The sequence below is a fragment of the Onychostruthus taczanowskii genome, unplaced genomic scaffold (genome assembly GCF_017590055.1).
Source record: "Onychostruthus taczanowskii isolate IOZ18803 unplaced genomic scaffold, ASM1759005v1 scaffold77, whole genome shotgun sequence".
Lineage (NCBI taxonomy): Eukaryota > Metazoa > Chordata > Aves > Passeriformes > Passeridae > Onychostruthus > Onychostruthus taczanowskii.
In genome coordinates this window covers 3,920,598-3,937,385 of record NW_024505561.1, presented here as the reverse complement: position 1 = coordinate 3,937,385, position 16,788 = coordinate 3,920,598, and the positions used below count along the sequence as shown (strand labels likewise).

At 40.3% G+C, this 16,788-nt stretch overlaps 1 protein-coding gene across 6 annotated transcripts in view; it reads right to left on the bottom strand.

Annotated features, from left to right (window-relative positions):
- Positions 1–16,788, bottom strand: part of FARP1 (FERM, ARH/RhoGEF and pleckstrin domain protein 1) — a 201,328-nt gene that overhangs the window by 53,932 nt on the left and 130,608 nt on the right. For all 6 annotated transcript variants that reach the window (XR_005954037.1, XM_041423353.1, XM_041423349.1 and 3 more), the window contains 6 exons: positions 14,418–14,522; positions 9,752–9,794; positions 8,578–8,656; positions 5,976–6,073; positions 1,361–1,475; positions 28–175 (listed from right to left, as the gene is read on the bottom strand). Coding sequence is in view for 5 of the 6 variants with exons in the window: in XM_041423353.1 (XP_041279287.1) it covers positions 28–175; positions 1,361–1,475; positions 5,976–6,073; positions 8,578–8,656; positions 9,752–9,794; positions 14,418–14,522 (588 nt within the window). In the remaining variant the exon portion in view is untranslated. The remainder of the gene's footprint in view (positions 1–27; positions 176–1,360; positions 1,476–5,975; positions 6,074–8,577; positions 8,657–9,751; positions 9,795–14,417; positions 14,523–16,788) is intronic.

Below are 16,788 nucleotides of genomic sequence, written 5' to 3'. Positions count from 1 at the left end.
TTATGAAGTACAAAATCACACTCTAACCTGAAACACCAGAATGCCTGTGTTGGCAACAGCCAGGTTGATTTTCGTCCCCTCCCTGTCCTTGGCTGGATGCAAGCGTATCCCGTACATCTCCAGCCGACGGGCAATCTCCAAAAGCTGGAAGTCAGACTCTGCTGGTGTCTGTCCCCTTGAGAAAGAAAACACAGAACACTCAAAAGCTTGTCACACCTTTTAATAGAGATCAAGAGGTCCTCCAGAGAACAAAGAGACATTTGATCAAAGAGACTGAAAACTGTCAGAGGTGTAATATCTGTACAGTTTTTCTACATCCCCAGAGTTTTATCAGCTAGAACAACAACTTACTCTAAACAAATATCAAAGAATACACAGATTTTACAGTCAAAATACACAGATTTTACAATCAAAATTTTAAATTTTGATTGCTCCAATTCTGAGGCACCTGATACAGCTAGATTTTAAACCATTAACTCTAACAGAATTTACTACCTCCCTTTGTTTTTCCCACTAGAAAATATGCCATATTCCTAAAAAAATCATGAATGGAAGCATGTAATGATGCTATTCATTGTAAAAGCGACTGTAATACCAAAATGAAGTAAAACAGAAGGCATGAAAACCTTACCATAAATACTGTGAAGCCATAAGCATTAGAATCATTAATTGTGATGAAATTATGCAAAGCTTTGATTATTACTGCCATAGAAATCACTACCACTCATCTATTACTCAACCTAGCTCAAAAATTAAACTGTTCACATCTGGAAGTGTTCTTGACATCAAAAAAATACTTTTCTAAGCCTTATTGGTACTCCTGTTCACCATCTTCCTAGTACAGGTCTTTTCTCCAGACACTAGGATACTAATTTGTATCATCATCTTGAATTCTTTTCCCTCATAATTCTGCAAGTAGTCTGTGCTTTTCCTAAAACTATCACTAAACCCCCTTCTCCAACCTTTCTCAAAATACAGCATGGAAAGGTTGAAAGGCAACATTCAGTGTCCTTGAAACCAAAGGACTACTGTCAGGAGTGCCTGACTGATCAGTTGTGATTTGCAATCATACCTGCATGCACAAAATCAGCAGTAAAGCATTTTGTATGAAATAGACTGTAAAATAACAGCACGCTTGAATGAATATCGAATCAACTGTGCTTTAAACATCTTGTTATGATGATGGGAAAAAGGTAGGAGTAACCTTCAGGAAGTTCATAGGCTTTAACAGTTTTTGAGAAGCAACCTTCAAGAAACTTAGATGTCCAAAGCTCTTTTGTACTTCAGATCTAGCATATACTTACCATTAGAACTACTCTACAGGAAAAGAAGGCAAATAACAAAACCAAAAAAGTCTTACATGTGGTTGCGGTGAAATTCCATGATTTTGTCTTCTAGTGCTTCTTGATGAGGTATATACTTGTTCTTCGCTAAGTGTTCACGATCTATGGTTTCATCAAAATCCCCAATCTCAGCTGTGGAGAGTTTTAAGAGGAGCCTATTAAAGCATCACATTACATCTGAATAATCTGGTCAATCCAGAAGACTCTGGCAGCTGGGAAGAGGGCAGAGAAGCGAACATAGTTCCTTGCAACCTGTGCCATGGTTTTACGATTCAGATTCCCACTACATTATCTTCCACACGTTACTCTCTTCTCCTCTGTGTTAGTATTTGATATGTGAGAAGAAACCCCAGGATTTCTCCCATCTACCACAACTAAGTAAGTTGTTGGATGCCAGCTGAAGAGCTGAAGCCATCAGTGCTACCTTGGCTTGTGTGGGGGATAAGGGCAGGGGTACAGGGAGGGCAGCACTAACGGAGCAGAACTCATCCATCTCTCTCACACTCTCTCATGGGGCTCAGGTGCCTCTCCATGGAGCAGACAAGCACATGTCCCACATGGTAACCTTTGAGAGAAAGTCAGAGAGATGGTTCTGTTTGCTTGTTTGAACACTAGTTTGTAATCCACCTCATGGGACTATGAAACATTTGTCTTCCTCTAATTCTGCAGCAGTTTGAGACACATTCTGTCTCCCTCCTCCTCCAAGCTGCTCCCATCTGCTGCAGTTATTCAACACTGTGTGTGCAACAGTATGGCACACCCACCTTCCATTTTGCAGTCCATTCAGTGAAATTTCCTTTTTTTGGCAGGTGTGGGGGTGAGGGGGTAGGCAATCTATCTGTGGGTGCCAAATTACTATCTTGTTGCCTGCTATTCTTGGAATGTCTCTGAAAATCTTGCTATTAGTTTTTTCACTGAACAGGCATAGCAGATTCTGCCTGCAAACCTGATGGAGTAATAGCAATATCACTGCAACAAAGGCTGCTACCTTGGTAACGTCAGGGAAATTAAAATACAGTGCCCTCAAATTAAATGCAGAATGCAGTCAGACATGTTGCTGCACACTTGACCCAGGATATGACAGACCCACGCTGAGATACACCTGCTTCACCTTCAGTTCCACCCATGTAAATGAACCCTTGATCCAGTTCTGCTCAAACTAAGTCTGTTTAGAAAAGGAAAGGTGTGAGATCACATTTAAAACACTGTATTTCTGACAAACTGGGATCAGATGTACATTAAATGCACAGGGGAAGCAATAGCCTGTGCAGGCACAGAAAATGAGGAACCAAAGCATCTGTGAATGACAGAGCAGTAGCTTTTTTGACCCAAACTGCCTTCAGACACATGATGACATTTTTTACTTTGAAGGTCAGAGGTGGAAAAGAGTTGAAAACTGACACTGTCTAATTTACACCCCCTCATTCACCCCATCTGCTCTCAATCATTCCTTAAAATGGAGAAATACTACACAACCTTTGAGAATTTCCCTTTTTACATTTGTCCTGTTTGTCCCCACATCAGAAACAGCTCTCTGCTTCCAGTTTTACTCATCCCAGTCTCAAAAATCTTCAAGGTTTTTAATCCTACCTCAAATAAATGGCAAGTTTCTGTTTTTTAATGAAGCCATAAACCCACCTAAGTTTGCAACACCTCAAATAACATGGGCTTGGATTCTTCAAAATGAAGTTCAAAACCGCCATGTCTGTGTACACAGATGAGCTTAACACACCTCCTGCAGGGCTTTCTTCAGAGTCAACAGTACAGAAGACACTTTCTTCAACTCTACATTATTTTTAAAATGTTCTCACCATTTTTCAACTGCAAATCCACTATCAAAATTTTCTTCCTGGCTTTCAAGTTGCTTCTGAATTTGTTCTCTCTGACCTCATACTCAACAAGCTTTTACTTACTGCCTTACTCTCCTTTTCTACCTTAAATAACTTTCTAGTAGCACTCAACTGAGAATGAGAGGGAATTATACTGCAAATATTGTCAGCCTCACGTGTAACTGTTCTTTAAAATCTCTTCATGTGATTTAGCCAAAGACTTATTTCCACTGCTGATGGTTTTTCTCTTACCTGGCAAGTACATGCTGTATTCTGTCTGCATTAGCACTTCCGATAATCTGATGCTTTGTATTTCAGCTCTTTTCCTTTTATGACAGAATTACGGAATTGCTTAATTTGGGAAATACCTCTAAGACCACCAAGTCCAACTGTTAACCCAGCACTGCCAGGTCCACCAGTGATCACGTCCCTGAGTGCCACATCTACACATCTCTTAAATACTTCCAGGGATGGTGACTCTACCACTTCCTGGACAAGCCGATTCCAATGCTTGTATTTTTTATTTCCATGAAGAAATTTTCCTAGTATCCAATCTAAAGCTTCCCTGGTACAATGTGAGGCCATTTCCTCTTCTTCTGTCACTTGTTACCTGGGAGAAGAGGATGACCTCCACCTGGCTCCTGTCAGGCAATTCTAGACAATGATAAGGCCCCCCAGTCCTCCTTTTTGCCAGGCTAAGCCACCTCAGCTCCCTCAGCTGCTCCTAATAACACCTTTGCTCCAGAACCTTCCCCGGCTTCCTTGCCCTTCTCTGGACACACTCTAGCACCGAGTGTTTTGAGGGACACAAAACTGGACACAGGATTCGAGGTGCGGCCTCACCAGTGCTGAGTACAGGGGGACAGACAATGACAGCCCTGGTTCTGCTTGCCACACTATTGCTGATACAGGCCAAAATGACACTGGCCTTCTTGGCCACCTGGGCACTCTCTGGTTCATGGTCAGTCCATCTTCAAATAGTCACTGCAGTGCATCGTTTGCAGTATCCAAGTGTCCTCTCACTTCTAACACTTTTTACAATGCTTTTAAAGTAATTTTAAATTGAATGTTTCAAATAAAAAAAAAAATCATTCTGTAATATACATGCTAATTTAGCAGAAACCTATTTGCTGTAATATTGTGATTTTATGATAAGTAACAGTATAGAACATTGACATAAGCTTACGTACATAATATATGGGCCTCCTGGAATCAGATATTCCCCATGGAAACCACTCACTAGCACAGCATTAGTAAGACATGCAATAACTAACCTGCATTCTCAATCTTTCCCTTTTGATACCATTACTCCTATCATCTGTTTACTCTGATTTTTATTGCAGACAAATACATAATATTTCTTTTGCTTATTTATTGAAAAATAAGCTAGAGACAAAATAAAGACAGCCATGCAAGTAAGATACAGCTATAGAGTCTTAACAGAGCAAATTTTCACAGAAAAATGTTCATGAGACACAAAATGGACAAATAAAAAGGACAACAGCAAACTTCTAGCAGAGTTTTCTAGCAAACATGATCATAAATCAATATGTCAAATGAAAAGAGACACATGCATGAGGGTGTCTGCTCCTCAACATCTTCCTTTGGTGCACAGACATTTAGTAGGAAAACTCAGCCTCCTAGAATGCAGCTTAGCAAATGAGACTCAATTTCCCCAAATGATCAAGATTTTTTAAATTGCCTGAAATTAAAGAAAACTAGAACTAGCTCAACCAAGAAAAGAAATACAGCTGGACTGTTGGACACTGTAGAAGGAAAAAACAAGAGACAAGAACCTCACTAGTGAAGGATTTTATTTTTTTTAAGTCTGTGTTGCCAAAATACTCAATTTTAAAATGGTATAAGGACTATAGAATTTCACAGCATCTTACTGCTACTCAGTCCCACTGGTCAATGATGACCATAGCAAACAGAACCATAAAATACCTGCCTTTCCAACAGCAATTGGTGAGAAATTGCCCTAACACTTCAACAGACTATGACAGAAAACCATGAGATTTTTCTGCTCACCTCCAAAGAGCTTCCAAATGTCTTTGTTGACTGTACTTTCCACACAGTGGCATTACAGTGCAAGCACACAATATGGAATGGTACAAGGACCATGCAAAACAATGCCTATTACAACCATTATACTTGCTGCTAAGTGGTTTTTTCCTAATGTTATTCTCAAGATGAGTATCCATAAAGTCTTGAAAGGGAGAACATATACTGTTTTTCAAGTGATGTGGAAGCTAAAAGAAGCTTTGATGCCATGAACAAAAATAATGCATGATTCTACTGGACAGTGTTATTGTGCATACTTTGCAATTAAAAAAAAAAAAAAAAAAAGGGGGCTTAAAATCTATTGTTTTCTTTTCTTCCCTATCAGTTTCCTCTTAGGACTGTGATTTAGTCTGGCATTCTAAGCATGTTTACTTACTACATTCTCTAGACAGCATACAGATCCCCAGGAATTTGAATACCCTACTGACATTATGCAAAGTATAATAAAACAGGATTTCAGCAGAATTCAACGTGTTTGCCACTGCCTGCAAAGTCGAATTTTTAAATTATCTTTGGCAGCCTATCAATTGCTTTAAAACTTCAAATCCAGTAACCAGAAACTCTTCTTTGTTTGAAACAGTAAATTATCTGTATTTGAATGCTATTACACAGAGCTACAATAAATTGTCAATATGGCTTAAACCTACCCCTAAAGCTGCTACTAACAGGTAACCCTGCAAAGCATGTCCAAGGAAGCATCCTGTTTATCTGTCTGTAAAGAAGAAAAAAGGGAACTTACATTGTACTATATGTGAGATTAGGAGGGCAGTGCTGGTATCATTACATGTTAGCCTTCCCTGTGCCAGGTCCTGCTTCACTTGCAATGCAAATAGGTACCTGCAAAACAAAAGTGAACAGAGGGTTACACAAAGCAGGAGGGAAAGAGGGGAAAGTATCCCAACGCTGGCTTTGACTGCACCTTCCCTTCACACTTTAGAATCTACAGAAGTGATCTGAATTACCTAAGTTTAGAGGGTAAATAAAACACAACAGATACTGTTTTACTGCCATTAGAGCTGTAGATGGCGGCTGCCTTGAAGAACCAAGATAATCTCTCTTTTTCTCTCTTCCTCCATCCATTTGGAACCAGAGCAACGAGATATGACAGTGCTAGAAAACGTGACAGCTATTAAGTATTCAGCAAGAGATAATGCAGCTGCTTCTAACCATGAAGAAATGACAGATAAACCAGTGGTTCAGAGTTATCAGTTGGTTCTTGTAGTATACAAAGTGAACTCTAAACTTCCACCTTGGCATTCACTTGGGAATGAAGCACAAAATCTTAATCAAACTATTCTAGCTAGCTCTGATACATTTGTGGCTCTAATATCTGCACTGTCCATGTACCAGCCCTTTCTAACATTGCCTCCAAACCACTTCAGCCATGCAGGGCAATTCTACAACGCCAGCTTAAATGCAGAGACAACAGAAGTCCAAGACATTATTCCATCATTTAAATTCCTTCTAGCTTCAACAGAAATTGGCTTAGTTCCACTCAGTATCCAATTCTTCCCTCAAAAAGAGAAGAGCTAGCAATGGGCATTTTTCCTACAGCTGGTATGAAACCTGAAGTGGTGAGACACACCTTAACAAGCCTTCCAAAGACTGCAGCTCCTCTGGAGAACTCATACTAGGATCTCAATTTTAGTAAGACTAGATTTTATAGATTTAGACAAAAGCTCTCATTTGAACAGTGGGTTTCTGAATGAGAAGATGTAGGTACGCTAAATGAGAAGGGCAAGCTGATCTGAAGAGTATGGAAAAGTGCTTTGTGTGTACATACTGAAATAAAACAGCAGATCTACATAACATCCTTCAGAAACCTGCAGACATCTGTATACCCATACAGAATTCACCCTGGTAGAGGAACATAACACAAAAATGTTACAGTGTCTTCTTCTTCAAGTGATGAAGCAGTTCCCCATGGATATGCTTTCACATCCTACACAGTGCTATGTATATATATTCAAGTCCCTTAGCATACATATTTAAAATCTAACAAAAAAAAGTCATTAGGATTAAGAGACACATCTCCAGGTACAGACAGAGATCACCAAAAATTGGTTTTCAGTTCACATAGTAAGAAACAGATATGCAGAGTATCTGTTCAGAAAAAGAAATGTTTCATTAATAACATCACACTGTGAGTTTTCATTCACCCCTTTATTCTTTTTACTTTCTTTTATTCTTTAGTCTTTACCAAGTAAATACTTCTTCCTACCCCACATTTCTACTTGTTTTCTCTTTTCAGGCCATTTCAAGCAGTATCAATTGGTTTTTTTTCTATTCCAATGCTCTATTTCCAAAATAAAACACAACAAAGATATTGTCTCTTTTCAGGCCATTTCAAGCAGTATCAATTGTTTTTTTTTTTCTATTCCAATGCTCTATTGCCAAAATAAAACACAACAAAGATGAACAGTGAACATCACAAAAGTAGACTTGTTCTTTATAATGCAAGTCATAAGGACACCAGAGCTCTCTGCAAAAGAGGAATTTGTCTTTTGAGAAGATTGAAAATAAAATCTAATAGTGAATATTCTGAATCAGAATCGAAACATGTAATTAGAAGCTAATAATTTTGTAGACCAGAAAAAGAGCAAAAATTTGCAATGAAGAAATACCACAACAAAGCAATGTTTCTGACCATAAATGAAGGACCTGCTTTAAAAAAAAAAAAACCTTAATGGGTCCCTCATACACATATTTACTCACAGAGAAATAGGAGTTTTTGTGCCAATACAGTGTGAATTTCAAAGCTTTAAATGAAGTTTTTGAAATGCACTGAAAAGCATTTAAACATTAGTATTAAGGTACTCTGCATATGTGTGTATCTTTCTCTACATTCTTATTTTTGATTTTATTCCTTCTCTTTTCATTTCTCCATCTCCAAAGTCACACTTCCACCTGTGCAAACCTTTGGCATTTGTGTTGGCTATATAGACAAGGTCCAATGCTGCTGCAAATCAGCAATTCACACAAAACAGCTCTCTCCCAAACAGGGGTGCAGAGTCACACGTGTCCCTTGGCAGAGGGGGACCCCAGGGTGCTCATACATGACTTGATCATGCCAAACAGAGAAACTGACTTCTCCTGGGGTTAGTAAAGCTCTCCCAGGACTCCATATCCCAGGATGCAAAGGACTCCTGCACTTTGCAGAACCTCCCAGCACAAACTGCAGCTGAATCTTAGGGCCTGTTTTTTCAGGTGCATTCAAGGCTGGGACACCAAGCTAAAAGTAAGAGGCTGTCATCAATCCTCACCCAGTCATCTCAAATTCCATTTTCTTCCCTCTATCCATCAGATATTTAACAAGAAGAAATAGTCACCCAGCTACTAACCTTGTCAGTTCCTCCTGCAGCTGAGCGTGGTCGGGTGGGAAGAATTTTACCACAAATTTTACAACAACGTGCTTCGGTCCTAGGGAAAATGTCAAAGGAAGTTAACAAACATCAATAACATGCTGGACAAATATGCACAATGATGTACAAGGGATGATTCACATAACCTGCAGTGCATACAGACATGTTAACCTTGTGTCCTTTGTTAGTATGCAGGATATTTGGAGACTGCCCAATAAAATTTACACACAATAAAAGAGAACAGTAACTTGGTCAAGGGCTACTCTGCCAAAACCAAGTATGTTTTTAGCAATTGCATCAGTTGATCCAATAAAATATATGTGTATCTACTTTCCTTGCTTCAGAACAGGAGGGAGCTAAAATACAGTCTACTTTTGAAGTCCACTAGCAAATTACTATTTCTGTTTTAAGATCAGCACATTTGTTCCAATTCTTACAAGTACGACCAGTGACAAAAGGACCAATGCATCCCTGTCTTGTGAGAGGGAGAGCTGCCAGAGCATACACTCAGACTAATATGACCAGAAAAGCACATAGAAAAAAATCTCAATGGCAAAGCTCCATATATTAAGAACTTGGCTGACAGTTGACAGAGAAACAAAATAATCAGAACCTTTCCTGTTCACTTCTACTCCTTCTAGAGCTGGTGGCTATCTACAATTTCCTGCTCTTTCCTACCACCCACTGTAGCTTCCCCCATCCCAACTCTTTCCTCCTCCTTGTCTCCAAAAGTCCTAGGTTCTGCAGCAGTGTCCACACAGCTGTAATACATCTGGCCAGCTCCTTCCCAGTAATAAAGCCTTCCTGTAGTCTTCCTTCTATTCTGATTCCTGCTACTACCAACCAGCAATGTTCCTTTAGTCCTTCTTTCACTGCACTCTTTTTCTGTACAAAGGTGTTCCCTCCATTGCCACCAGTGCCTCTCCCAGTGACTGACTAAACCCCAGCCTCCCATGGGATGGGGTCAGCCCTTCATATGCTCATGTGACATAACTTCACAGGTACGTCTTTTAAGGACAGGCCAGAATCAGAAAATAATTCCAGCAACATTTAGTGCAGAAGGTTGAGAATATAAAGATTGCAACCAAGAGAGTCCTAATTTATTCAAGTAGTCTCAGACTGAGTAAAGAAATGTCAACAAGGAAGTACTTACTTCTAATCTGTTTCATAACAGGCTTCAAAAGATCGAGCCACACCTGAAAACAAAAGAAGGTGGTGTTATCATATCTAAACAAACTACCAGAGGAGCATTTTTAATTGCAATACCTAGATTATCAGTTAACTATTTATTTTTTGCAGTGTGGTCATTATGCGTTCCTTAATTATACAGGGTGGGGTTTCTCCCCAAAATTCTGGGAGATGCTCAGGAAATAGCACTATGAATGGGCACAGCCATCAAAACAGTAGAGATTCAGAGAGCTGGAAAACAGCAAGGTAATCTCCCCCTCACTTGTCCTAGACACCAACAATCCCAGCACATGCGGTCAGGAGCCATTAATTTTGTGGAAAGAACAACTCCCAATGAGGAGTTTAGGAAAAGACAGTCCTATATTGTCATTGAGTTCCAAACCCTAAATGATCTTGAGAAAGGGAAGTGAATGGAGCTGGTGCTTGCCTTTGAGGCTGGGAATGCTGGACAAATGGAGAAATGAGATGGCAGCAGCCTACTGGTATGGGGGACCCAGCAGGAGCCCCAGTATGAGGCCTGGCCATAAATGTGGAGCTCTGTTGCTGGGCTCCATGGAGGTAAAGGAGCCTCCCTCCCACCACCTGCAGGAGGAATGTCCTCTCAGATCACAGGTGTGAAGCAGAAAACAGGACAAGGCATGGGTGGGAGAAAGCTTACTTTTGAGCTGTGAAACATTTTCTCTTTTCTATAAACCTGTGAAATTCAGGCCCAGGCATTCTTAACGGGGGACGGTGTAACTTCTGTGTGTGGTTCACCTGACAACTAATTTTCCAGGACAGTGTGGGGGTCTCCCTTCAGCTTCCAAAAGTGAAGCAGTGGGTGGAAATACAGTTTTGAAAGCCTATCCCCTCATCCTGCAGTCTCAAGCTAGAAAGGCTGGGGCAAAATGTTACAAAAAAGCCAAGGGACAATCACGCAGAAAGTAAAAAGCCGGATGATTCACAGGTCCTGAGACAGCTCATAGTCCATGGGTAATCACCCATGCACATGATTTATATTTTGTTATCTCACTAAACTGCACAGGGCCTCCCTTGAAGACATCTGGAACTTGTGGAAGAACACGCTACAACCATCACAAAGGTTAAAGCCATTAAAAACCAAATTAACTGAGTCTTCCTCTAGAAAAAGAGTAGGTATTAGAATTATTACTTCTTTGACCTTTCATAATTTTAGATTATGCAGAGACTGAAACATACTCAAAGTATCCATCCCAAAATCACCAGAGAAGCCAGACAGGAGCAGGCCTGTATCACTGCTGTAACTGCTCCAATGCCATGTGCCATTTTTATTATTACTAATATGAGGGATTCCAATTAGCAGAGACCTCACAGCCCTGCCCTTTCCCACGCACCAATGTTACTCAATGGAATTCTTCTTATGTTTCTCAGCCTAGTAAAGTCTTTTTCTTTTGTTTCAGAGGTTAAAGAAACTTGGTTATCCAAGAACAGCAATACAGTTTTTATCACATTTTAAACTGGTCCTGACACACTTTGACACTTGAACAACTTATAATTGTTTTGTTTCAGAAAGTTTGCATGTACATAATCTGCAACAAAGGTCAGGGACTTTGCCAAGTATAATGAGAGGGGAAAAAGAAACCTTGAATACGAAATAGCCAATTTACAAGATTATGAGAATAATGTCTTTTACTTGATGCCAAAAACAAAGAAACAAAACACAAAAACCCCCAAACAACAAACAAACCCACAAAACACCCACCAAAAAAAAAACAAACCAAACCAAAATAAAACCAAAAACAAAACAAAACAAAAAAACAAAACCACAAAAACCCCCTCTCTTCTCCACAGAGGTAGTTCTGGTACAGCATGAGCACACAAGTGCACCATTCCTCTCTCTACTTTCCCAGCCATCCTACAAGCAAGTCATAACATCCTTAAAAAGACTGCTGGATAGTGCAAATCCATGTACTGAATGCATGTAGTGAGAAAGGTGGGGCAAAATGACAATGTCATCACTACGGCCAAACCCAAGCAATCAAACCTGCATCGTGCAGCTCCCACACTGTACCTGAACACCATCAATCTGACACTGGTTTATAAACCAGAAAGGAAAACTAATGCAAGGACTTAATTAAGATTAATGTTTTTCATTTTCCCCAGAACTACAAGGCTAGATTATTTATTTGTTAAACAAAGGCTGGCATTCCATGATGGTGACCAGATTTCAGCAGCTGGAGAACTGGGGCAGACATCAAGTGTGATGAAACTCTGTGAAACCCCAGGCTTGGCCACAGTGCCTCGTTTTTCTCTTTGTCCCAGCAAGAAGTGGAGCACTCAGACCCTCCACAATCCTCTCCCATGCAGATCTTGTCTGCTCCAAGCATGGCATGCTTGAATGTGCAGAGCTCCCAGGCAATTTGACATACCACTGTCAATATGGCAGATATGAGATCTGGAGCCTTGCATGTTGAAATAAACACAGCCAAATTGTGAATATATGACTTCACATGCATATGATTACATCCAAACAATATGCTCTAAATATTTATTTTTCCTTTTACATTTCACTCTACACTGGAAAAGCAACTCCTTCTCTTCAGATGATAGGAATATAAAATATGCATGTGTGGCTTATTTCTCAGACATACCATTAACTACAGGTTTTTTTACTTGCACAATGCTTGAGTTCTACATTATGGCCTTTATGAAGCTCAGAAATTTTTAAACCCCATGGGAACATTCACCTCAATTGAATCATATAAACTGGTTACAATAATTTAAGGGTAAATAATACTCTCGGAGTGCTGCTCCGCATTGAAACAGCAATTCATAATCAAATCTTCTGCTTCAGAGTTTCTGTGAGTTGCTTTTGGGTGGTTGAAGGCATTAATTCCACTGAATTTCACCATTCTTGGGGCACAGCTGACTAGATATGGGCAAGGTTTGTGGAGCTCCCCATTTTTCAGAAGCAAAGACTGGACCAACCAGCAAGAACACGGACTGGTGCTCTCAGATATTTGGCTGGTACTTCCCTTTGCAAGAGCAGGGGCCAGATGAGTTACCATGCTCAGTGCATGGAAGCATTTTCCTTCAGGTCAAACTGGCACTATGCTTCAGGGGGTTTGTCCACCTTCCTCTTCCTCAGAGCCCTGCATCCCCCACTGTGATTGTCTGGACCTATTTGCAGCCAGTCAATTCCTGCCACCGTGAGGGCCTCAGGCAGCAGCAGCACCTCAATCTCTCCTGTGTTCTGCCTCCAGCAAATAAACCACTTTGTTTTCACAAGACTGGAAACTGTTAGTTTACTTCAGGTCTCTGAGCAAAATGCAGACAGTCATCTATTTAAAACTTAATGACCTGTGAAGTAGAGAAGGTGGATCAAATGACCTTCTCTATTTTCTAAAAAACTAAAAGGCAACTGTATACACAAAAGATGTTAGGATTTGTTTCAGTTTTACATACACACATCAATAATTCCAGAATGCCATTATTAACACAGCTACATGGACCCTCTGCTGCAATGGTACTGCACAGTTCCACTGCTGAGTGAAGTTACATTAAGCTCTCAAGTTACCTCAAGCATTAGCCAAAGGTATCTGGCAGAATGCTAACCCTTCTAGTGAAGTGTGCTTCATTGTAATTCCAGCAGCACACTGTGAAGCAGATCCCTTCTAAAGATTGACATCCATTTAAAAAAGCATCCTGCTTAACTATAGTTAGCCTAGAACACTATGATCACTAGCACTCTGTTTTAATGTCTATTGTCTAACACCTGCACTAAGGCATGACAGACAAGATTCCTACTGTTAATTTCACCAAGAAATATTGCTCCTTATGCATATTTTAGCTAGATGGAAAGAACACAGATGTGTTTTGTTTTTATTTATCAACTGGCCAAAATCCTCTCTTTTAGGTCATCCAGGCTACTGGTGCAAAATTCACCTAACAGGCATGAAATCCAATGTACATCATAATGTACTAGGAAAGCAATCCAGGTAACTAGCACCCATGCTAGTAGGTTACATGGTAAGTCTAAAATAAAACAAACTTCAAAAAGAAAGTCATTAAAGACTAAGAAGTCATCAGCCTATGGCTTTCTCTGGTACATTATATGGGCAGTGCAATGCCTGAACTGATCTCAGATTCCTGAGTGTCAGGACCAGGACACCGCCTGTACCACAGAGCTCCCCAGAAAGGACACCCATCCATTTCTGGGGGCGTTCTTGGAATTGCTTTCCTTTTTATTAACCTTGCAATATTTTATCTAACCCTTTTCTTACTCCATAATGTTTTTCATGACACAATCATTGCAAGTTTTCTATCAGCAAAGAAAGTTTATTTCTGCACTCCAAATCAAGCAGGACTATAAAATCAAGAGTTGAGGCTCTGTAACAGTCCAGCCTTTGGCTTCTGCACAGCAACTTAGAAAAACAAAACACTTTCCCAACTTGTGTCTGAATTAGCCATTACTTTCAATGCAGATAAAATTTTACAGGAATAATCAGGTTTTAAAAACATTTCTTCAACTCCACTAGGCAAGAACGATTATTTTTTAGAAGTCCCTTCCCTTTTGAAGACTGAGGATTAAATATATCTTACAAGTAAGGAGCAGGAGAGAAAACAGTGTGCATGGAGATGAAAACCAGCTGAAAACAAATCCTTTTACATACCATCATCTTTTTATGATCTGGAAATTCAAGGCCAAAATAGTCGCCTTCAACAAGGTTGAGGTGGCTGCAAACAGCATCATGCAAAACTTTCCCTGGAGCTCTTTGCTGTAAGAAGAAAACAAAACCTAGGGTTACAAAGATGCTTTTAATTAGTGGCAGAAAAATTATTATGCTAAGAAATTATTCAGCAAACAACACTGCCAAAACTGTTTACAAAACCAGTGGGTATTACAACCATACCCAAGGGCAGTTGACAATAATTAAATTAGTTTTAAAGCTAAAGACTAATATCCATCCATCCATCCATGTGTGGCAGCTCCGAATCCATCTTTAGTGCATTTTTATTTTTTGAGGGAAAAGTACTGTGAATAGAAGAGGGGGACTTGGGATACAGTTTTCTTATGTCTACCAAGGCTAATTTCTGCTATGAATTTTTATTTGATCCCATGGCCCTTCAAGTGATGTCAGGTGGTGCGTGTACGTCTGCGTACAACACAATGAAACCAGGATGTTCACCTGTCACATAAAACACCAAGGACTGAGGGTTTGCTGGGTGCTGCTTGATATGCAACAGGCTCAAGCCCTGGGTTCTGACTTCATATGGGCTTATCCCAAGCTGCCTGCTGGGAGGCACTGAGGCTGCTCCAGGCCTGCCTGTGCTACCCTGGCACAGCTGGCAAGTAATTCAGAGGAGTCAAACACACTGAAAGCCTTCCCTCTATAAAGACCAGATGTTCGAGCCCAATATTAGCTCCTAGAGCCACTACTCTGCTGATTGTAAGGATTCTTTTCATCAGCCCATCCATTAAATCCACACCTGCAGAAAATACTACAAATTACAGTTCACCAGCAAGTCTTCAGCAAAAATCCATCTCTGTATAAAAAGGCCAATCACTGAAATCAAATATTTTTGTTCCTTGGACAAATGCACCTATTTTAACTCAAGAAGCACTGAAACATAGGTCTACACTCACTTCAGAACAAATAATAACCCATTAAATTGCACAAACCCTTCTGTTACAAGAGAACAATCACATCCTGGACTTGCACTCTACCTATAGATTGGCTCCCTCCCTTTCAGCCCAGTAAATAACAGAGTAAAATGAAACAGTAGTAACCAAGTGAAGAAAAGACAACCATTACAGGTGGAAAGACCAGCTTGAACCCAGGCCCTGGCATCTCCAGGCAATGCCCAGACCAACAGCCTACTTGAGAGTGGGCAGCTGCTCAATCCCACCCCCTTCCAAAAGCATCATAATGCAGTCTGGTCTCTGTTTCACTGGGATACCAAAAAATATCACTGGGATATCAAAAAATAAAGACAGGCTTTTTCCACCTAGGGTAATACCCAAGGTGGGAAAAGCATCTTTCCAAAGGTAATTTATCTAACATTCTCTAATATGGCCCATGAAAAGTACATAAGCAGTAGTCAGGCTTACACCAGAGAAATTGAAGTGATGATGTTTTTCTACGGAAAGCACATTTTCTAGGATGTATGTGCCACCAGAGCAGCACTGTCACCCTGGTCATGCAGGACACAATGACTGAACCCTTCAATGCTGGCTGGTTTTGAAAGTCTGAAGGGAAGAGCCAAGCTCACTTCTCCAAAAACCTGCTGAACAGGTTTTTGCCCAACATATTCCCAGTGCTCCTGAGCCACCAGGAAGCAATATTCACTCAAGCTATTAACTGTTTGTTAGTATTTGTTGTAGCAAACATTAGCCTCATGAATACTGTCAAAAAAAAACCCATAAAGAACAATCACTGATAAAAGTAATAATTTTTTTAAGCATTCACCATAACCTTGCAGTAACTGAAGTAATTCAGAGTAAAATGCCAAGAGGATGCAAAGAAGGAAGGGGAAGAAAGACTTCTGTTTTTACAGATAGAGCACTTTTGATCTGACACAATGGCATCCAAAGTAAGTCTCAAGTGCAAGTATATTTGAATACACTCCACGTTCTCCAGCTTCATTAAAGCAAAAGCATTCCCAGTGCTCACCACCCAGCCTGAACTGACCATTGTGCCTTGTATGTCAGCTCTAACAGAAAGCTTCCCACACCTTCCACTCCAGCCATCACTGTACACAGGCACAAAAAACACGCACCGTCCCAATGAAAGGGCTTCCTGCTAAGGACACTTCACTGGAGGCAACACAAGAACATTAAACACATTAGACTGAGTGTAAGAATGATATTATTTACTGCTCTGAAAACACACCTACAGATCATTTTAGAAGTAAATACTCCTGCTTTCAGAGTAGTCTCAGGTTTTCACAGCTTGGCTGGAGCTGCTAGAGAGAGGAAGAATGTGTTTACCAGTCATCCTCACAGCAAGAAGCCTTCCTACTCCTCTGCACAACCAGAGGAAT